The 23807-nt window shown below is 41.9% G+C and overlaps 1 protein-coding gene across 6 annotated transcripts; it reads left to right on the top strand.

Moving 5' to 3' along the window:
• The first annotated feature begins 1232 nt into the window (after positions 1-1232).
• ppp1r3cb (protein phosphatase 1, regulatory subunit 3Cb) lies at positions 1233-23438 on the top strand. Of its 6 annotated transcripts, XR_005945628.1 has the most exons (5): positions 1233-1363; positions 2085-3032; positions 9540-9615; positions 21366-22628; positions 23251-23438. XR_005945628.1 is itself a non-coding variant. In XM_041209366.1 (3 exons), exons 1-2 carry the CDS (start codon positions 1350-1352, stop codon positions 3025-3027), a joined length of 957 nt encoding a protein of 318 aa, XP_041065300.1. In that variant the 5' UTR covers positions 1233-1349; the 3' UTR covers positions 3028-3032; positions 9130-9144. The 6 variants fall into 6 exon arrangements, 2 of the variants coding, with proteins under 2 accessions (XP_041065300.1, XP_041065299.1); XR_005945631.1 differs by lacking the exon at positions 21366-22628; XR_005945630.1 differs by lacking the exons at positions 21366-22628; positions 23251-23438 and adding an exon at positions 13948-14056.
• The last annotated feature ends 369 nt before the right edge of the window (positions 23439-23807 follow it).

The following is a 23807-nucleotide window of genomic DNA, read 5'->3' as shown; positions in this document are numbered from 1 at the left end:
GGATTATTTTGTTATTGACCAGAAAGGGAGGCCACTTTGCTTAATTTGCAATGAGGTGATTTCAGTTCCAAAAAAGTACACATTTAAGAGACATTACGAATGATTAAGCATTTTTTATAACTCATTCTGAAATATTCGGCCTGTATTTAATCTTATTCAGAGGGTCATGGTTACTGCACATGCCCGATTTCAATCTTGTGGCCACTGAGATGAAGGAGGGCCATTCATGTGGCCCACTCAGTAGCCTAGGTTGCCCATCATTGATGTAGAATCATAGAACAGTTACAGTAGAGAAGGCCATTCTGCCCATTGTGTCCATGCTGGCTCTCTGCAAGAGCCACTCAGCTGGTCCCACTCTCCTGCTCTTTCCCTGTACCCGTGCAAATTTTTGTTTTTCAGATAATTATCCAACACCCTTTGAAGGCCTTGATGAATCTGTCTCCACCACACTTCCAGGCAGTGCGTTCCTAAACACTTGCTGCATTAACTAGTTTTTCCTCGTGTCACCTTTGTTTTTTTCCCATTCACCTCAAATCAATGTCTTCTGGTTCTCAGCCTTTTCGTCAATGGGAACAGTTTCTCCATATCCACTTTGTCCAGACCCCTCAAAATTTTGAAGAACCCTATCAAATCTCTTCTCAACCTTCCCCTAGGGAATCCCATTATATACTTGCCTCCAGTCCAAAACACACTTTTTACCACTACTGTCTGTTTCCTGTCACTCAACCAGCTTCGTATCCATGCTGGCACTGTTGTGCAACTGGTAAAAAAAATAGGCTGCTAAAATATTTTGCCTCACTGCACTGCCTACATTTTCCGTCGTGGCTACTTTGCTGTACTCCCATCCTGCGCGTCGCCGGATTTGGTTTAAGAAATATGGTCACCCTCCATCCCACCATCAGAGAAAATCAAGAGCTGCCCAACCAAAATTTTCTGTACTAACTGAAGTCAAAACTATCTTCATTTTGCAAAGCTAGATGTTTATTTCCCCTGTGATATTCCTGCTTTTTATATACATTATATATTGCAGTCTGAAAATAACTTGCCTTTCCCTCCATTACTTCCAACTCTCAGCTGCCTCAAGCCCACCTGTGGTGCCCCCTAGCGGTAACTCAGATACGTCATAGTGCGGGGGCTGTGATTGGCGGGGGCTGATCAGAGGGAGGCTGACGATTGGTTGCGCTGTCTGTCACGTGCTTTAATGGGGTGGGGCCGCCTATAAGTGCCCAGGAGCAGTGCGTGTCGCTCTGAGCGACAGCTGAGAGGCACGTGCAGGAAGGTCTTGTACTTGAAGCTCGCTGTAACTTCGCTATGCTCTCTGTATTGGTGAAACTCTTTTAATCAGACCGATGAACTGCACCAGGTAATTGTGGCTTCTGGAACTCGGAGGCTTTCCTGGAGCAGACTTGAGGGTTAACTTGGGACAGCTAGAGCGTTGCAGCTAAATTCCAAGTGTACCTGAGCGCCCCAGTGTTACTGGCGTATACTTAACGCCACAAATGCTGTAACGAAGCATCGGGAGGCTTGAAATGCAAGTTTTATCTGCTCATATTTGCTTTCCCTTATACGGTGCGAAATTTGTTTCTGAAGCCGCTTGCGATGAGCACTCCCACCGATTTTATTTTCGGAAAGTGCAATGCAGAATCGCGTTTTACTTTAAATTTCGATCTTTGTTTCTACGTGCAATATTTAGCTTAATTTGAGCTTTCACTACTAGAGCCTTCGGGATTTCGCGAAACATAACGCACAGGGAAACCCGCCCAGGCCTGATTTTTTTTTAAATAAAGAAAACTGATTAGTTTCTTTTTGCAACGGTCTAAATGCTGCCTTTGGAAACATGAGCAAAAATATTGCGCTGGTGAAAGTCGCTAGTGGTTAAAACAGCCAGTATTAATGTTGCGATTAATTTTATTTTTCATGCATGATATGGGGTTGTTGCGTCCCTCGTAACAAAAGTTGTCAAAACTCTTTTTCTGTCAGCTAACTTCTAACTTCTGCGGAATGGGTACCAGATGTTGAGCGACTTCGTTACATTTTTGACATTAGATAAGCAGAACATGACCATGTTGAACTTCGTGTTTCAGGGTCTGCCATATCTTTGATACCAGATCGTTGCCAGCTGTGTCTATTATGCCAGTTGATATAGCCATGAGACTCTGTTTGGCCCATTCTCCACCCATGAGGAATTTCCTTGGCCCCTATGACCCTTACGGTGGGCTGAACATCACCAACAGGCTAAAGCCCTTGCGGCCCTGCATCATTCTGAAGGGTGGCACTGACTCTTGTAATGAAGGCTGGGCTCAATCCAAAGGCAAGAGAAAGAAAACTGTGGCATTTGCGGATGATAAAGGTTTGTCTCTCACTGCAGTTCACTTTTTCTCCGAATGTGAAGACTCATTCGCTGAACTACAGTTTGACCTGACAGATCTTGACAACACAACATGTGGACTGAAAGTAAATGAAAGAAAGCCCTTGGTCCTGGACTTCGCTCTGCCGTCTGCGGACTACCTGGAATTCCGAAATCGCCTGAAGAAGAATTTTGTCTGTCTCGAAAATTGCACTCTGCGGGAGAAATTCATTGCTGGCACTGTCACAGTGAGGAATCTAAGTTACCACAAAGTAGTTCAAATCCGGATAACATTCGACACTTGGAAGAGTTATAAGGATGTGGACTGTACATTTCTAAACAATATTTATGGCTGTTCTGAAACAGACACATTTTCTTTTGCTATTGATCTGCCATCATCCTTACTGCCACAGGAGAGAATAGAGTTCTGCATCTCCTTTAAGTGTGGAGATCAACTCTTTTGGGACAACAACGAAGGGATGAATTACGGCATTGTTCACGCTGAATGGAAACCTGACGGGACTCGGGCTCCGATCATCTTCAAGGACGAGATGACCAAGGTCCCTGGGAAGTTGCAGATGATTGAATGTGACCAGTTCGGAAGTCCCCGATCATCGAGTGGGCCGTTTCCTGAATGGCAGAGCTGGGGCAAGATCGAGACGGCTCTGCCGTACTGGTGACAGATGTTAGTGTTGCTGTATTGTTTGGTGGAGAGTTGCCTCAATTTCCATATTAAACTTATGAAAACCCCCATGTTGTGGATCTGTCAAGTCCCCTGCTTAATGAATAATCAACTTCACTTTTTTTTTCAAAGAGCTCCCCTTTGTGACTATTAATTTTCTGTTTTGCTCCTGTATACTATTGGATCATTCTCAAAATAGATTAGTGGCTGACACACAAGTGCATGAGACAAACACCAGTTACTAATGTGGATAATTAGTTTCCAAAAGATGAAAGTTCATATTGGATCCTTGAGGCTCTGGTGATGACACTAATTTCTGGAATTGTGGTATTTTGTGCCATGCTTGCTATATTTTTGACCATGTTGATTTTTTTTGGAAACTAAAGAATTGCATAGGATAAAGTAGAGCACTTAACGCATTGTGAATGAAGATGGACTGTAAACCTTTTATCTGACTTCCAGTCCATATTAGTAGGACAGGTAACTTGCAAGCACTAACTCAGTGATCATATTTGCTTTGATTAGCTATGGGCATGTGGCCGACGAAATTAGGTAGCAGTCAGAAATCCATTGCACATTGTATAGCTAATGAGTGCCTTTTGTTGACTAAATAGCATCCCTGGATGCTAAGATACAGGCTACCAAATCGAACTTGATGTGGCAATGAGAAGCTGAGACTTGTTCAAAGTAACTATTCATTTGGCTGAGTTTATAAGCTGGCTGTAAACCCTTCTGATTTTCCTTTAGAGCTAAACTGATAAGTTGGCGTTTAGCATTATACTCTTGAAATGTTCATTTTTATTTTTTCCCCTAAAATGTTTTACCAGTTAAACATCAAGGTTTGTCATTTATTTATGAACATTTTAGTTCTGTTTTTAGCTAATCTTAAGCACTTATTTTTGCAATTGCAGGTGTGAGGAAACCTGACAATCAAGGCCTATTTCTAAATAACAGTATGCTTTTGTAGCAATGCTTTTAAACAGCCTACATTATAATCTTTTGCACTGCTCTTTTTTAAAATGTGACCGACACTTTATTTTTTTCTAATTATATGTACATATACAGCTATATGAGGCACTCTTAGAAGTGATCCTTCATATTGAAGGCTAGAAAATTAACTTGTATTTGGGTACAAATGGGTTCATAACTAGAAAATAATAAATTTCTGGAGGCTGCAAAATTTGATTTGAAGGGTCTGGGTCCCTTTGTCCTCTTGGTATTCTGTAATCTTATAGCTCCCTGGAACTGACACTTGACATTTGCAGGAAGCATTGTCTTACAGCTGTAAGCAGTAAATTCAAAATTTTGCTACTGTCTAATTTTTTTCAAGTCATTAATACAGCAACATGATCACAACATAAACTCGGAGAGAGGCCATTTGATTCATATTATCTCCTCAATCTAAAAGAAAGCTTGCTATTCCATCCCCTTCCCTATGCAACACAGTGGTAACTGTATCGCAAATGACAATGGTCTGCTTCCATTACCTATCTGGAAATCTACCCAAATTGGTAATAAACCTTTTTAAGAACTAAGATCAGTCCTAAATTTCCAATTTTTTTTTGTCAATGAGCATAGGCCCCTGTCTTTTACGATTAACCATGAAGCTTTTATTTTTACATCCTATTTAATCAGATTCCCTCTTGGCATTCCTCTTTCGCTTCTATAGTATCCTGGTTTCACCAGTCTTTCATGAACCTGTGCCCAGACACAAGATTCAGTCTCATGGTTGTTCCTTATACTGTCTTAGGGGTACGAATGTTTCTGAGCTGCTAGTATGCCCGTCAAGTCTTAAGGTTCCCATTCTGTTTAGGTATTGTGCCTTTGCCTATACTACCCCTTTTGACCCCAAAATGGTCAGTGATATGCAATTGCTATTGCTTTTACACCAGCTTGGCCCTCTTGGTAAATAACTATTTCGTCAAATGCATGAAGTGAGTCGGGAAACATCGCTTTTCATCCCTATCATTAAGGCAATGCATCCAATTCAGATTCTCATGCTGCCATGGTGAGATTTGTACCTGCACTGTACCACTGGATTATTAGTCTGGTAATATTAATCACTACACTACTGTGTTGCCCTAAGGTATAGAGAGCATCCTGCACTTGGTAAAAATGAGGTTACCAAGGAAAATGGAGGATGTTAAATACCTGGCATGCTAATGCAAAAAAAAATTCATGCCACTGGCTTTGTTTTTGGACAGTTGACTCTAAACTGGTCTTTGAAGTGGCCTATCAAGGCACTCTGCATCAAAGCAGTCAAGATGGGCAGTAATGCTGTTCTTGCCAGCAGTACCCACATCCCAAGAATGAATATAATATAATTAATCCCATACTGGACTGTTGACAGCGCTTCTGCCTTTCTTTTAAAACCTTGTTTCCTTTTGTTGCATGCGGCTATATTTTTTGAGTAGCAAATTTTCTGTGATAGATCTGTACCCTTGTTCCAATTACATCCATTGACAACCTTGACTACCTCTTCCTTTTGATTTTTGAACTCCTCTTGCAGAGCCTGATACTGGTTTGTGAAAGTAACTTGCTGATTAACATTTGACATTATTACCTGTCTTCTGCTCCTACCTTGACCCATCCCTGTGCCCAACTTGTTGATGACTCCATATTTGGTTATGTTGATAACCTCTTCAAACTTTGGCTTTCCCTCTGAATCTATTTCATTGGCATACAATTCCCTCTGAATCCATTTCATTGGTGTACAGTAACTCCCCCTATAAGCCCAGTACTAGCCATTCCCTTTATATCCCTGTGTAAATTGCTGTACTTCCTTTTGAGACCGTAGTCCTATCCTTGAGTGCTGATCAATAAACCAATATTACAATACTTTTGCTTTTATTATACCTAAGTTGAGTACCACAAAGAGCACCTTTTTGCCTTTATTGTCTGCTTTAGCATTACTTTACCTTTGTGCTCTTTGAAGTTTTTGCCTAGATTACTCAACTGACACTGGAGTTTAATGTGATTGTGGTGGTGTTTGAACTGTGAGCGTGTGAACTCTGTTCTGACTGCGTGCTTTAGAATAAAAGGACAGTTATCGAAGGAAGATGTGAAAGGGTGTCAAGACTGGTTAACATGGTATCTATAATTACTGAAATATTTTTGTATTAAGATTTGTTGGTGTAAATTTGGATTCTTTAAGGAAGAGGAAAAGTCTAAGGGGAGTATCTTTTACTCAAGTACTTCGTCATTCAATAGAAGAAAATATTAAGAAAACTACAACTTCAACAAAATAAAATCACCCACTTACCTCCTGCCCTAAGTTGGCTTTCTCTCTGTTGATTGGCTGCTTTAGTGACATTAGAATCGGCAGAAGGGGGAATTTCAAACCTACTTGATGGTTTCAATGGTAATAAATTTTTAATTTGCTAAACTCTACTGAGGCTAATTCCATTCTAAGAAAGAGAGAAGTGCTTTGAGTAATAATTATTCTCTCCAGACTTTCCTTTTTTAAGTTGTAATAAAGAAAAATAAATGCTTTATATTGTAAAAGCTCTTTGTAGCAATTTGTATGAACTAAAATGTAAACATCCTAGCCATTGTAAAAATCCAAGTTGTCATGCAGTGAAAATCAACAGTTGCAAGACCCAGTGACTAAATATTCACAGTAGCTGATTGAAACGTAAATATGTTTAGAACACTCATTCCTTTGGAACTGGGCTTGAAATTGGGATATAACTACCCCAACTAAATGATCACTTGGATTAGATAAAAATGACAAGATTTTTCATTGATCAAAGTAAACATATATTTTCCTCCTTCATTTCTAAAAGTTGCTGATACTTTTTGAGCTATTGTTCATTTCATATCAAAATCATCCAAAATGGCAACTTTGCACATATGGGACAATTTGGAGGCCAAACAGATTTGCCCATTTGATTTTTTTTTTTTGCTGAAGTACTGCTGCTCCCTAATTGCAAAAATTGACAATCCTGCTCAAGATTGATTAATTTTAAATATTTCTACCATGGGTTCACACTAATATTGGTTACATCTAATGTGTTATGTCTACTATACATGATTAGCACTTCTCATACGTTGACTGAAATGTCTCCTCGTAGTGCTGAAAGCTGTATTTCACCATTTGGGTTTAATAATGGATGGAATGCAACCCCAATGTGTCTAGCCACATTTTAAAAACAAATGAGTCTTAAAATATCTATGTATTTTTTTTTTTAAAAATCACTTGCCAGAATTGGGATTTGGGGAATACATTTGCAGAACATTTTTCCCTGCAGAAGACTGATTCAGAGTTAAACAATATAATTAAGGTCTTGTTTGTTTCAGTAGCACTCTGCCACTGCTGATCTGAGACCTATAGTACATCTACAAGGAGAGGGTGTACATTAAGAGTTCAGTGCACTTTTCTAACAACACATCACGTTTCAGTAAGGGTGCTCAATAAGTAAGTCAGTAAGAATAATGAATAGATTTGTAGCAATATCTACATATCTAGGAAGCCAACCCTTTGAGTGCAACAAATTCACCTGTCGGCAGAAATAATATTAAATGATCTAATGAAGTGGTGTGTACCTTCCACAGATCAATACATGTGGTGTAACTGCACCTTTTGGAAATGGATCAATCCATGTACTTATTTTCCATTAATTGACTATGCCTGTATTGCAATCCAATGACACCAGGCAATTCACTACCATAATAAAGGAACTCCAACCTGTCAGATAGGCATGGCTGAAGGTACAAAATAAGTCGATAGCACACACAATTAAATCCTTGGAAGTTAATATCCAGTAAATTAGCTTTTGTTTCCATTATTGTATATTTGCACGTTCTGTTTGTACTCCAGATAAGTATATAACTTGGTTTTACATTTAAGCAATGCAAAACTTTGTTTCAGATAATTGCACTCATATATCCGAAGTCATTGCAAAACCATTCAAAGCATGCTTTCATAATGTTTTGCATCTAAACTTTTTGACCAAATCCTTCCTGACAGTTTGTGCAGCCACAGTATTGGGTGCATTTGCACAACTCCAGTTGGAGGGGCAAGACTGAGAGGCTTGACCCCCCTGTGCCTCTAGACACCGTCAGCAATCACTGTTGATGGCCATCTTGCTGAGGTGACAAATCCAGTGGTCCGTCCACTGAGCTGAGCATCTGATTTAAAGGGGAGGGGTAGGACAAATGGTGGAGGAAGTGACAAAGGTGGAAGGTGAGTATACAGGGAGGAGCATTTCCTTTCTGGTAGCACATGAAGATAATGCTTGTTCTTTGTAGTGTGTGGCCAAGCAAAAAAAAAAGGTTCCGTGCACCTAAAGATGTGAACTTTTCGGGTTGCTTTGTAACTCTGCAGCTTGCAGGGAGTGTTACTTATAACCACATCTGATGTTTGATTAAGCACAGACCATAACATGTTTGAATACCTAATGTTAGATCTTTATGAACCCAAAAGTTACCAGTTTTAATCCTTCTACATGACAATCCATACAATTCTGCTTACATAATTGCAGATAGGTGAAAATGCAACTCCAATAAGAATTCAGTTGACATCTCTTATGCATAACATTAGTTTTCTTTAATTAATGAGCTCTTCCCCTAGCACACACAACTCCCTAGTTATCAAAAGCTTCACTTTTTCAAGATTGCATAACCTACCAAGTGGAATCTTTAATTATGGGTTAAATTATTATCTTGTGCACTGCTCTCAGCAAGGGGATTTGGGGGAGGGGGGCAGTGGCAGCATGGGTCGGGAATGCAATATTCATGGTAAGGGCTTCGTGGCTTTTTAACTCGGCCATGTTATTAGTAATCCACTTCCAAGTTTCTTGACCAATCAGAATGCAGATGGATGGTGACCTGCACTTGTCAATTTTTATTTAAAAGATCCCTGGAAGAGATCTGTCACAGATCCAGATTTGAACCATTCTGAAGATTGTGCAGCCATACTTGTTCTTGCTCTATGTGGAAGATTGCACTAAACCCACGTCCATCCAGCCTAAACGCTTTCTCTCCCACCCCCCCCTCCCCCTCCGTCCATCCCCAATCACCCTGCCCTGGTTCTCTGATATATCCCTGGAAGTGATGCCAAGGACTGAAAGGGCCTGAAAAAAAATATTGTTTGTTTCAGGTGGGAAGAAGCAGCCAACTTCTCGAACACAACTGGCTGGAAGTAGCTGAAAAAGTGAATAGCGGGATGGGGCTGAGGTGGGGGAGGGTAGATGCTTCGCAGCTAGATACAATGATGAAAGATGGTAGGGAAGGTGAGTGCCATGTCTCATTCGATTGTCAACCCCCCACACTGGCTTCCCCAACATTCTCCTGCACAACACTTCTCAAACCAACACACCTTGCAGCTCCATCCTTTCTCCTCTCTCCTGGCACCGCCTCACATTCCATCTGAATAGCCAACACTGACACTCATCCTCATCTTAGTGCCAGCTCACCTATGCTTCACAGTCACACCCATAAATGTTGTCATTCCATCGTTTCCACACAATCCATTTCTGAAATTCATAGCTCATTTTCCTTTCCTTGCAGGAGAAGAGATCGCAGAACTCCTGCCCACGGAGATCAGTAGGATGGTGAAGTGTATGGCTGTCGACCGTAGAGAGAGGTGGGGGTCTCCCAGATATCCGACCAAAATTGGATATTTCACAGCCACATGGCACACAATACTCATGTTGAATTGCTGTTCTTTGCTCATATTTCAATTAATAGGGACAGTGATGACTTTCAGTGTTTTCCCCGTGTCAGTTCTAGTTCATGTCTTTCATCTCCCACAGGTCCTTCAAGTAAAGCACAGGAGGAGACCTCCGAGGTGATTGTGCACTGTGAAGTAGTACTGTTACATGAATCCTGCTAGACACACCTCGGTCAAGCCTCCAAGGCAGTTAGCTAGATTGTCACTTGGTGAGCCACATTTTTCAAATGTTGGAGATAGGTATAGCAGTGGGAAATCCCTGTTGGATGATGCAGGATATTCCGAACTCTGGATGCAGATGCTGAGCTTCGGGACAGTTGGGGAGAGGGGATGTGGGTGGCGGTTGCTGGACCTCAAAGATGAGAACTATTCTGGAGTAGCAGCAAGGGTTTTGTCAGCACTCCAGCTGTAGTGTGCTAGATTGGATCTAGCATGGGTAACATGATATCTTGGACCTTGTTGCTGATATTCACCTACTTAGTGGTCATTTGCATGGACCAAAGGACCGAGCAGGCAACGAAGAGCATACTTGCACTGAACAGTGGCCTTCACACCTAACCTGCCTCTTTGAATAGGCTGGAGGAAAGCCTTGCCTTGGCTGTTCAAAGTCTCAGTGAAGAGTATCTAAAGTGCTCTCCGGCTCCTGGCTAGCTGGAAGGTATGGGTAGATCATGGAGGGAAGTTGGAGAAAGGGAACATGGAAGTGGGAGCGCTGCTCAAAGTACTACCACTGCTCATCATCTGCCAGCCACGGCCAGTCTGAGCCGCACAAGCTACCCCCACCTTGATGATTGAGTCTACCCCTGCACAGGCCCCAAAACTCAGAGCACTATTGGTATCTGAACAGTCAGTGCAAGAGAATAAACAGCTTGCCTCTTGCTCTGCTGAGAACATAGGAGTAGCATGACATAGGAAAAGGAAGAGGAACACCTTTTAGGTTCATTAGTATGTGGAATTCTCTTTCCCCAAAGAGCAGTGGAGACTGGGTCATTGAATTTATTCAAGGCAAAGTTAGACAGATTTTTGATAGACAAGGGTTATGAGGGGCATACAGAAAAGTGGAGTTGAAGCCACAACCAGATCAATCATGATCTTATTGAATGTCAGAGCAGACTCGATGGGCTGAATGGCTTACTCCTCTTAAGCCCTATGTTTCTAGTTCCACAAGGAGAATCACTTTATAAAGATATCACCGTGTTAATGTTTTTAAAAATGTTAAGGAAACAAACTTTATTTCAAGTCTCCATAGTCCAGTCATCACCATTGTTGCCTCTCACTTGCCAAATGGCCATCAACCGTAAGGAAAATAGAATGACTAGAGTAGAAGACGAGCAATGGGATGGAAGGATTATTGATATAAGAACATAAGAAATAGAAAAAGGAGTAGACCATTCGGCCCCTTGAGCCTGCTCTGCCATTCAATACGATCATGGCTGATCGTCTTGTGTTTCGATTTCCACATTCCCATCTAACCCTGATAACCTTAGTTCTTGTTAGGCAAAATCTACCCCGCCTTAAAAATATTCAATGGCCCTGCCTCCACTGCCTTCTGAAGCAGAGTTCCAAAGTTGCACAACCCTCAGAAAATTTCTCCTCATCTCTGTCCTAAAAAGGCGACCCCTAATTTTAAAACCCCTAGTTCTGGACTCTCGCATAACAGGAAACATCCTTTCAACGGTCACCTTGTCAAGGCCATTCAGGATCTTGTATACTTCAACCAAATCGCCCCTTACTCTTTTAAACTCCAATGGAAACAAGCCCAGTGTGTCCAGCCTTTCCTGATATGACAACCCACTCATTCCAGGTATCAATCTAGTGGACCTCTTTTGAATTGTCTCTCTTCCTCCCTTCCCTTCCTTAAATAAGGGGAGCAAAACTGTGCACGGTATTCAAGGTGCGGTCTCGCTAATGCCCTGTATAACTGAAGCATAACATCCTTTTATGTTCAATCCCCCTCATAATAAAGGATAGCTTTCCATTAGCCTTCTTAATTACTTGCTGTACCTGCGTACACACTTTTTGTGACTCATGTACAAGAGCACTCTGCATCTAGGAATTATGCAGCATTTCTCCATTTAAGTAATACTCTGCTTTTTTATTCTTCCTGCCAAAGTGAGCAACTTTACATTTTCCCATGTTAAACTTCATTTGCCAGATCTTTGCCCACTTGCTCAACCTATTCACATCCATCTGCAACCTCCTCATATCCTCTTCACAACATGCCTATCTTATGTCATCTGCAAATTTAGCTATCATGTCTTCCCTCCTCTCATCTAAGTCATTGATGTAAATCTTAAAAAGTTGAGGCCCCAGTGCAGACCCCTGTGGGACTTCACTCATCACATCCTGCCAATCAAAAAAAAACCCATTTATGCATACACTCTGCTTTCTGCCAACCAGCCAATCTTCTATCCATGCTAATATGTTACCCACTACACCATGTGCTTTTATTTTCCATAATAATATTTGATCTGGCACCTTATCAAATGCCTTCTGGAAATCCAAGTACAGTATATCCACAGGCTCCCCTTTATCCATTGAGCTTTTACTCCTTCAAAAAAACTCCAATAAATTGGTTAAACATGATTTTCCTTTCACAAAACTATGCTGACTCTTCCCTATTGCCTTGAGCTCTTCTGAGTGCCCAGCTATAACCGTCTTAATGATCGATTCTAATAACTTCCCCATGACAGATGTCAAGCTAACTGGCCTATAGTTTTCTGTTTTCTTTCTCCCTCCCTTCTTGAGTAGAGGGTTTATATTTGCTACTTTCCAATCTGATGGAACCTTTCCAGAAGCTAGTGAATTTTTGAAAACTAACACCAACTATCTCGTTAACCACCTCTTTTTAAGACCCTAGGATGTAGCCCATTGGGACCCGGACACTTGCTAGCCTGCAGCTCCATCAATTTGCTCAGTACCATTTCCCTAGTGATTTCAATTTAATCAAGTTCCTTTCTCCTGTTCACCTCCTGATTTGCAGCTATTACTGGAATGTGTTTTGTATCCTCTATAGTGAACACAGAAGTAAAGTATTTGTTCATTTCTTCCGCCATTTCCTTATTATCTACCATCAACTCTCCACTGTCGCTCCCCAGAGGACCAGCAGCCACTTTATTTACTCTTTTTAAATACCTGTAGAAATTCTTGCTATCCGTTGCTATCTAGCTTCCTCTCATAGTCTAATTTCTTTCTCCTGTTTAAGCTTTTAGTCATTTCTGCCGTTCTTTATAATCTGTCCAATCATCTGTCCTGCCACTCATCTTTGCGGAGTTGTATGCTTTTTCCTTAAGTTTGATGCTTTCCTTAACATCTTTAGGTAACCACGGATGGTGGGTCCTCTCCTTAGAATTTTTCTTTATAGTAGGAACGTACTTATTCTGAATGCTCTGAAATATCCCCTTAAATGTCTGCCTGCCATTGGTTCTATATTGATCTATCCTGTAGCCTAGTTTCCCAGTTCACTTCAGCTAGCTCAGCTTTCATCACTACATAGTTGCCCTTATTTAAGTTTAAGCTACTAGTCTTAGACCCACTCTTCTCCTTTTCAAACTGGATGTAAAATTCAAACACATTGTGGTTGCTGCTACCTAAGGGTGACTTTACTCTGAGATCATTAATCCTGTTACTTTACACAATACCAAATCTAATGTAATCTGCTCTCTGGTTGTTCCAGAACATGCTGCTGCAAGAAACTATCTCAAAAGCATTCTGAGAACTCCTCATCCAAGGTGCTACTGCCAATCTGATTTTTCCAGTTTGTGTAGATTAAAATCACCCATGATTATTGCTATTCCTTTATCACAAACACACAATATTTTCTCTTCACTACCTTGTCCGACACTGTGGCTACTGTTAGGGGACTTATAGACCAGTCCCACTAATGACTTTTCCCCCCTACTATTCCTCATCTCCACCCAAACCAATTCTACATCCTGATCTCCTGAACCAAGGTCATCTCTAACTATTGCAACAATGCCCTCTGATCAACAGTGCTACCCCTGCACCTTTATCTAGCTTCCCATTCTTCTTGAATATCATGTGCCCTTCAATATTAAGGACCCAATCTTTGTCATACTGTAGCCATATCTCTGTAATGACTATCAAATCATATTTATTTACTTCAATGTGGGCCATCAATTAATTTACTTTTATGAATGCTACATGAATTCGGATAGAGAGCCTTCAGTTTTGTCTTTTTGTTACCTTTATAATGTCTAGTCTTGACTGTTGATGTATTCTTAGGCTTTTTCTCCCTGTCCCTTACTGCCATTTTTCGACCCTCATTGAAGCAGTCTGGGAAGAGTGTCCTGCAGTCAGTTCTTGTTAAAGATAACAAGAGTGACATCACAGTCAGCACGAGAGAGCAGCAGAGAGATCAGAACCAGCGTGAGTGCGGGAAAGCTTCAAAAAGTGACATCAGCACAAAGGTGACAGCTGATTGGTGAGTAGTGGGTAAGTGTTTTTCTCCAGTTTAAAATAGATTAAGCTAAGGAATGGTAAGAGTTCTAATTTTTATTTAAAGTACGTAAACAATTTAACATTTTGTTTTACTGTATTTACCTTAAAGTAAGGTTTTTTTTTTCAACGAGAGGCATGGCAGGGCAGCTCAGTCCCATGTTATGTACCACCTGCAACATGTGGGAAGTCCTAGATGCTCCTTGCGCTCTGACCGACCACGTGTGCAGGAAGTGCCACCAGCTGCAGCTACTTGAGCTCTGAGTTTTGGAGCTTGAGCGGCAGCTGGAGGCACTGAGGTGCATCCGTGAGGCTGAGAGCTTCGTGGATAGCACGTTCTTAGACGTGGTCACCCCACAGCTTATGGAAGTGCAGACAGAGGGAATGGGTGACCATCAGTCAGAAGAAAGGTTTGAGACAGGTAATCAGGAAATCCCCAGGGTTCATTTTGCTCTAACTGTTTTCCTGCAAACTGAGAGTGACAGCTCCTCTGGAGATTGCAGCCACACTCATGGCACTGTGAGTGGCTCAGATGCACAGGGTGGGAGGAAAAAGAGGGCCAGAGCAATAGTGGTAGGAGACTCGACAGTAAGGGGAACAGACAGGTGTTTCTGCAGCCGTAGATGTGACTCCAGGATGGTGTGTTGCCTCCCTGGGCGCCAGGGTCAAGGATGTCACTGAATGGCTGTAGGGCATTCTATATGGGGAGGGCAAACATTGGTACCAATGACATAGGTAGAAAGAGGGATGAGGTCCTGCAAGCAGAATTTAGAGAGCTAGGAATCAGGTTAAAAAACAGGACCTCAAAGGTAGTAATCTCTGGATTACTGCCGGCGCCATGCGCAAGTGATTATAAAATTGAAGGTTAGTCCAGATAAGTGCATGGCTGGAGACATGGTGCAGGAGGGAGGGCTTTAGATTTCTGGGACATTGGGACTGTTCACATCCACCTTCACCCAAGAGAATGAGGATGAAGGTATGGAACCTGGGGAGAGGGACTGCGAGGTTCTTGAGCAAATTGATATAGGGAGTGACAAGGTATTGGATGTGCTGGCAGGCTTAAAAGTGGACAAATCTCCAGGTCCAGAAGATTTGTGTCCCAGACTGCTAAGGGAGGAAATCGCAGGGGCTCTGACCCAAATTTATAATTCCTCTCTGGCCACAGTGGAGGTGCCAGAGGACTGGAGAACAGCTAATTTGGTTCCGCTATTTAAGAAGGGTTGTAGAGATAAGCCAGGGAATTATAGAGCAGTGAGTCTCATGTCAGTGGTAGGGAAACAATTGGAGAGAATCTATCTCCAATTGGAAAGGCAAGGTTTGATCAGGGATAGTCAGCATAGCTTTGTCAGAGGGCAGTCATGCCTAACAAATTTGATTGAATTTTTTGAGGAGGTGACCAGGAGTGTGCAGTTGATGTAGTTTATATGGATTTCAGCAAAGCCTTTGACAAGGTCACATGGGAGACTTATAAAGAAGGCAAATGCACATGAGATACATGTGCATTGATAAGGTGGATTTAAAATTGGCTTAGTTGTAGGAGACAGAGGGTGATGACAGGAGAATACTTTAGTGACTGGAAGTGCTGGACCACCCATTATTTGTCATTTATTTAAATGATATAGATGACTATGTGGGGGGTAGGATTAGTAATTTTGTGGATGACACGAAGATTGGCCGGGTAGTTAACAGTGAGGTTGAGTGTCTTGGGCTACAGGAAGGTATATATGGGATGGTCAAATGGGCAGATAAGTGGCAGATAGAATTTAACCCTGAAAATTGTGAAGTAATATACTTTGGAAGGAGTAATTTGTCAAGGAAGTATTCCGTGAATGGCATGGCACTAGGAAGTTCTGAGGAACAAAGGGACGTTGGCGTTTGTGTCCATAGATCTCTGAAGGTGGAGGGGCATGTTAATGGGGTGGTGAAAAAGGCATATGGGACACTTGCCTTTATCAATCGAGGCATAGATTACAAAGGCAGGGAGGTCATGTTGGAGTTGTATAGAACCTTGGTGAGGCCACAGCTGGAGTACTGTATGCAGTTCTGGTCACCACATTATAGGAAGGGTGTTATTGCATTGGATGGGGTGCAGAGGAGATTCACCAGGATGTTGTCTGGGATGAAACATTTAAGTTATGAAGAGAGGTTGGATAGACTTGGGTTGTTTTCATTGGAGCAGAGAAGACTGAGGGGCAATCTGATCGAGGTGTACAAGATTATGAGGAACATGGACAGGGTGAATAGGGAGCAGCTGTCTGCTTTGTGGAAGGCTCAGTCACAAGGGGACACAAGTTCAAGATGAGGGACAGGAGGTTGAGGGGGGATGTGAGGAAAAACTTTTTTACCCAGAGGGTGCTGCTCGTCTAGAATGCGCTGCCTGGGAGGGTGGCGGAGGCAGGTTGCCTTACATCCTTTGGCAATTTGGCAAATTGGATCCAGAATTGACTGAGTGGCAGGAAGCAGAGGGTGATGGTCGAGGGGTGTTTTTGTGGCTGGATGCCTGTGTCCAATGGGGTTCCACAGGGATCGGTGAAGGTTCCCTTGCTGCATGTGGTATATATAAACGATTTAACAGTCAGGATATGAACTGTGTCTGGATGAACCAGACACAGGCTTGTTTGGCAGCTGGCTGAGAAGTTGCAGGATGCTGCCCACTTAAGGCTCCTGCTCCTTGTCTCCAAGGACCCAGTTGTGGATTCTGTTTGAAGGTGTGAAGATGTGTGGGAGACCTAACTGATACATTATGAAGACATTGTGGCAGCTTTTAGGATATCTTGCACAGACGTTAATGAAATCCTTCTGGTGGTTACATACCAGCGATTGACAATTACTACTGGTTGATCTGAGGGTGCCTTGATTGCTACATGGGTACAATGTATGACTGCTTGGCCTAAATAGCCAAGTGGTTATGGTACTGGGTTTGTAACCCCAAGATCAAGAGTTCAAATCTCACAATGGCAAACTATGAAACAATGTAACTTCATCTGAAACAGATGGAAACAGGTTTACTCAAAAGAGTATCAAGAGTTCAAATCTCACAATGGCAAACTATGAAATAATGTAACTTCATCTGAAACAGATGGAAACGGGTTTGTACTCGAAAGAGTTATAATGTATGACTTCCTGCACATGTGGAATCCAGCCATTGCAGCCAATCCAAGACCTCTCTCCTAACCGCCTTCATCAGTAGTAAAGTAGACGTAATTGATATCAGTCAGTTGGGAGATGCACGTATGCACAGCAGAATGTTAACATTCTGCAGATGTCACTAGCAGATCCCTCGAAGGAGCTGGGAGTGAAGCAATTCTGAGTCATGGTGACCTTGGCAGTTGCTGGCATTGCATGCCTGCCTGGTCCACTTGTAAGAAGGTCCAATTCTAGCATGTTGCAGATGTCAATCACGACATGTCATGAAAGTCTGAGCCTCCTGATTGTGAAAGCTAAAATCACCTGCCTGTATGCTCTGTGCTGAATGCAATGCTTCAATCTGGAACTTTTGTGTCCATTCCTTCTTTCCTGTGGAGTGACATGTGGCTGAGGAGAAACCAGCTGCTGCAGCTTTGTGTTGCTGATACTGTTCCTCATCAGAGATCCAAGGTAAAGCTGCATAAACTGCTCGCATGCTGCAGTGAAGGTTGGCAGCTGGCAGTGCGGGTCAAAGTGAGAGAAGTCCAAGATAGCAGAAATTACCTCAAACAGTGAAAGCACATGCTCAGAAAAAGTCTTGAGAACCAAAGTTTTTTCACATAGATAAGGAAACAGCAGTCCTATTTGGGTATTTAAAGGCATAGAGCCATCAATTCCTGCTGTGCTCTTGCCTTACTGTTCTGGGCACGTTTCAGATGATTTGGGAACCAGTGCTGTGGCAGTTAAAACTAGAATGCAGCTTAAATGTGCTTTGAATTGCCTTTTAATTTTAATTCATAGAAACATAATCTCCATGGGGGTTTCCTGCAAAAGAAAAAAAGTTTGGACCAGTTCAAGTCTGAACTGTGGAACAGGTCTCAACTGGATTTTACTGGAAGTGACCAAATGAATGAGCAATTCTACTGGACTCATTAGAAATCCATTAGGGACTCCTAGTTTGTCAGTACTTTTCAGCTGACTGGAGTTGAAACCATATGACACGAGGTGTCAATTTTACTAAACCAAACACCAGTGAATGCCTCTCTGATGCCTCTGATTATGTCATGATCTTAATCATTGCCTTTGATATTCATTTTAATTGCATTAATCTTCAGCTCTGGGTTTACCCTTGGGCCCACCAGCTGAATTTCCCTGTGGTTGCACAAAACCTTGCTGACCAGATGTAGCAGTTTCCCCACTCCCACATGCGGAACTGGACACCACCACATATCTTTTCCCCCATCCACCACCCTGCACCCACCCCCCCCCAAAAAAAAAATGTAGCAGCTGGCATTGTTTCTCCCTCTGTCCCCTAGCTCCAGCTATCCCTCCCCAACCTGCCCCACCTCCTCCCAACCAAATCTCTCTCCCTCAGTCTCCCCCCCCCTCTCCAATCTTTACCCTCCCTCCTCCCGTAATCCCCCCCCCGCCCCCAGTTTTATATTGTCCTGATTCGTGTGTTGTCTTAGTGAAGTTCTGTCTGCAGGGCATGTTGATTGTCACAGTTTTTAATTTTTTTAAATTTTTGTTGCAGAAAAAAATTGCCATGTAATTTTTGCAATTTAAGTAGCGATTTTTCATGTATGGAAATATATTTGTATGTTCATACCTTATTTATCTTTGTATACTTATATGCAGACTTGGTATTTATGTGGAGTGATCTATTGTTTTATTGACATGATTCCATTACAGAGACAAACAGATTACTTTGTGACATCAATCGCATACTTGTTCTTATTCCATTACAATTCCTTTTGATTGAATCTACCCTTGCACCCATGAGGTATTTTGCAAATATGGGGTTGTATAACTCTGCCATGCTAGTTAACACATTTATCTCCCAGGATTGTGTGTGAAATGCTGGTCTCCACAGTGCAAAATAACTGGGCCTCGGTTCCAAAATCTTCAAATGACAAAGCTCTAGTTTCGAGCCATTTTGGAAAATATGTAATGTATATCACTGAGCTCTATTTTAACACAAGTGGCCATTGCTTCTTCAGCTAACATCCCCTTGGATGTCAGGACAAATGCCAGTGCAGATCCTCCAATGTGTAATGCATTCTGTTTCCGGATCCTGGAATGGGCTAATGTCTTGGATCAATAATTCTTTGATAATCTTTAGGTAATGATCTTGAAATGCCAAGATGATTTGTAGCTGTCCAATTTGTTGGTTGCCAAATAAAACAGAGCTTTTTCTTTGCATAGTTTCAGCTCTATACTGCTGTGTACAAAGAACACGCTATGCTTGTACATTCTGTGATAGCCACGAATCATTTTGTCCCTCACTACCACAGAGCCCTTTCTAACTAAAGCTGTTACTTCCTGAGGATTGAAGGCCTGCATGTCACCTTTGCCGAAAAGGTTTACCCCTCTGAGGGTTTCATGGGTACTGTCCTCTCCCTCCTTTGGGCTTGGCACAACAGAACCTTTTAATTAATGGTGAGCTTGCATGAGGAGAAACAAATGTACCACTTGTGAGATAATTTCCCTATACCTTTTGAGTTGTTGCTTCACCCGCCAATTGCCTGCCTCAAAGGGGAAGCATGAATGAGTTGACAGGGGACCGCACAACTCATGCTTTTTGGAAGATGTTTTAGTAACTGCACATTGAAGTTCATGGCAGCATCAGCGTACAGAATTTGCACCCTGCCAACAAATGAATACATCAATGTATCACACTTCCTTATCTCATCGGGAGAAATTGATTTTTGTAACAGGAGGAAAGAGACACCCCTTGATTTAAATAAATATCTGAAAGAGTCCTAATTAAAAATGGCAAGTGTAGAACAAAAGTCACATACCATACTGAGGCTTCCATTATTTCCTTTCAGTTTATGGTCTTGGGAACCTTGCTACAAAACTTGGCAGCTTAATGGAATATAGACCCTCATCCACAGCTACTATATTTCAGGAAGACCCAATGTAAAATTCCTTGTTTACTGGTGAGGAGAGCCACAATTCTGTTAACTGTCTGACAGTTCGCAGTAGGAGACAGTGCATGAAGTCTGAGGGAGAAGGAAAATAGCAAGTTCACAAAGGCACTAGGCACCTTAACACCTCCACTGTTCTTCCCTATTCCAGTGCCCTTGACATGTCATGATACTCACAATGTCTATTGGGATTTCACAACCTGGTAGCACAAGCTCCACTCATGATACCCATTAAATTTGGCTGGATTCAGTAGCAAAGTGGAAACAATCTGCTGGTTACCACCTTGCCTCTTCAATTCCTTTCAACCCCTTCTTCCAATAGTCTCCCCGCTTCATTGACAACTTTATCCAGGAATAATTCCATTTTCAGTTCACATTTTCCAAACCCTAGAAGGAAAAAAACAGTTCAAACCTCTTATATCCCAGTTTTTACTGGTGTTCCATTTCAAGGCATACGAGACCAGTTCAAACCAGTACTCTTTATATCCCAGTTTTTACTGGTATTCCATTTCAAGGCATATGAGACCAGTTCAAACCAGTACTCTTATATCCCAGTTTTTACTGGTGTTCCATTTCAAGGCATACGAGACCAGTTCTCTCTTTCTGGGACCACAATCCAGCTGGAATAAGATTACTAATCCTGAGTTTTGGGAGAGCTCCTTAATCATTAAAGACACAGGCCATAATGAGCATTTGGAAAAGTTAAATACTGGAAGCCCATCTGAATTGATTATGAATGAGAAGTTATTTCAGTCACTAAGTGTTTGACCTTCCTCAGACATGTTTCTGTAATATGCCCCATCGTATTTGTCCTCAATGGCTTTCCCTCTGCCAAATGTCTATGTTTTTCTCTGTACTTCAGGTTGTCTCTTATTTCATCTCTCTGAAAGAGTGTCTGTACTTGTAACTTGAGATTTGAAGTGACAAGAAGTTGCTACAGGTTAGAAACATAACAACACATGGGTGCTCACAATTGGTGCATGGAACCGCTTCTTCTTCAAGAGCTCTGAAAGAGCTGACATATCTACAGCAATACAGGCAATAGAAGTAGAATTGTAGGCCGACTGCATTGTTGGAAAATATTTCTTTGAGAATTGACTTTGTGAACTTAAATATCAACCTCCCACATAATGTATTTACAAGTCCCAGGAGATGCTTCACCGCAACAGATGATAAACAACGTTTCATGTCAAACGTTAGAACCAACAATATTCCTTCATCCTTCGTGCATTTACATCCTGGAAACAGCTTATTGAATTATTCATGGAATGAATGCCCTGTTGTCCTCTCACTGTCCTCATCTTGTTGACTCTCTTCGGCTTCACGGCTGTGTGCATATTCAGTATCCGCAAAGGAAAACAGTGAGTGAATGTGAAACAGCATTTATGGGGATGGTTTCATGAGGAGGGGAAAATGGTGCTCCCTTTCTTTCAGTTAAAGGCTAATTGTCATCACATATTGTGATATCAGCCCTTTTTAAAACTACCTTGGAAGCTAGGTCCAAGAGGAGACATTTATTAATCAGAGCAACGTAAAGCTTCTGACTGCTTAGTTCAGGATACATTCACAATTTCAGGAGCCTAAGTAGAGATTTTGTTGCAGACAGTTAAAAGAAGCCTTTGCACACCATCCAGTGCATATTTTGGCCATGATGTCATGAATAGTGAGGTCAGGCAGTTTTGTCAATGGCATGGATCACTGATAGCAGTGGGGCTGTGTTTAGACTTTAATTGCTTCCAATTGCTTAAGATTGAATCACATTAGAAGTCATATAGCTGTACCTGGATCCTCTGTGACTAACTTTTCACAAACCCCATGATGGTCAACAGCATCTTGGTGATGCAACGCACCTCTTTCTCTGAAATCCTATTCAAGAGAACAATTAGCATGGGATTTAGTGATAGCTAACTTAGCTTCCAATGGCTAGTGGTGAAGACTAATAAAGCTAGCACCTCCTTGGCCCCAACACAGCTGGAGGGTGTCACAGAACCTGTCCAGCACCAGGAAGAGCTGCTGACCAGTCAGAGGCTGGAGGTAGAGAATGCAGCCTGCCAGCAAAAGCTGGAGGTGGTTTCTGGGACTAATGGAGACCACCGTGAGAGGCTAGAGGAGCTATCAAGGCTCAATTGCAGACTCCAGGACCAATTTCTCACTACCCTCATGCAGAGTAATATATTTGTTTATAGAGCTGCAACCCTTATGGTACAGTTATCTTAGTGCTGAGGAATCAAATATGATTAACTATTTCTCTTGCTTTCTGTCACAGCACAAGGACCACAGCAATCTCGTGTGGGGACATTGCGGTCTGGGACCATGCCTCTCTGAGCAATAACCCCATTCAGGCCTGCGCAGATTGAAATCCCACCTGCCTTTATTTTCTCAATCAGGGAGGCAAGCGCAATGGATGGGAAAGTATGATTTTTCTCAATGCTGCAGATAAAATCAGTCCCACTTCACACAGAAACCACCTTTAAAAGTGATGGGTATCAAGGCGGGGATATATATATAATCTGCATTCATGCAGAGTCCTTATATGTACAGTAATTTAGTCTGTATCTGCAGATCTTACATGCAGGCTACAGATATGTCCCTTTTTTCCCTCTACAGGTTCAATTGCAGGGCAGTTTGGCAATCACTGAGTGGCAGTGGGTAAACATCACAGGCCAAAAGACATGCTCAGTATTTGTTATGTCTCTGCCTACTGCTGTATGGGCTCCTACGTGCACAGAGGCAGCTCCACATACACTCCTGTGTGTCCACGCTTTATAAACAGTGGCATATATCACATGCAGCAAAACCCCCACTCTTGCCCAGAAAGATAAGTGCTGTCAAAGATGACCTTCCATAAGCACTATTTCTTCTTAGATTGTATTCACTGTAGATGTCCATGTTTCTGGTCTATTTCCGTTGCAATGTCTCATCTCCCCCTGCAATAAATGTCGCTGCTATCTCAATTGTGACTTCAGTTGTGACTTTAATGGTTTCAGTGATTTGATGCTTATATATGTTTTTCCTCTTCCCTCCCCACCTGTAGCATGTTTCACATATCACTTGAAGATGAAGGAGCAAGGCAGGCTGAACAGTTATATTGTGGAGAACATCTTGTATCTAAACCAAAAAGCAAAATTGGCCTGAAATCAATCAGTATAGTGAGAATATTCATTAACAGGGGTTTTCTCCATTTTCTTGCCAGCAATAAAGATGATGCAGCTTTCACTGAAACCTGGATTCTGAGTTTTTTTGATCTGTGATCCATTCTGAATTTTAATTTTGTATGGTTGAATTTTTCACAGTAGAGTTTGCACAACTTTTACATAAACTCTTATTTTGAGTGTTTTATCTGCAGAATCACACTAATCTTGAGCGTTTCCAGCCACAAAAATTGGAAGGGGACTGCGTACTTCAGTTGATGCTCACTCGAGCCTGCGCTGTGAGAAATAAATGCATAAACAATAAATATAAGTGCACCACCAATAAAAACCTCCGGATAAACTGGAAACATAACTAGCTCGGACCAATACTAGCTATATCACCAGTATTACTGGCAGTTCACACTGGTCTGCCAGTATTACTGGCACCATCTCCAGTAAT

Source organism: Carcharodon carcharias, chromosome 17 (assembly GCF_017639515.1).
Source record: "Carcharodon carcharias isolate sCarCar2 chromosome 17, sCarCar2.pri, whole genome shotgun sequence".
In the NCBI taxonomy this organism is placed as follows: domain Eukaryota; kingdom Metazoa; phylum Chordata; class Chondrichthyes; order Lamniformes; family Lamnidae; genus Carcharodon; species Carcharodon carcharias.
This window is presented reverse-complemented; position numbering and strand designations above follow the sequence as displayed.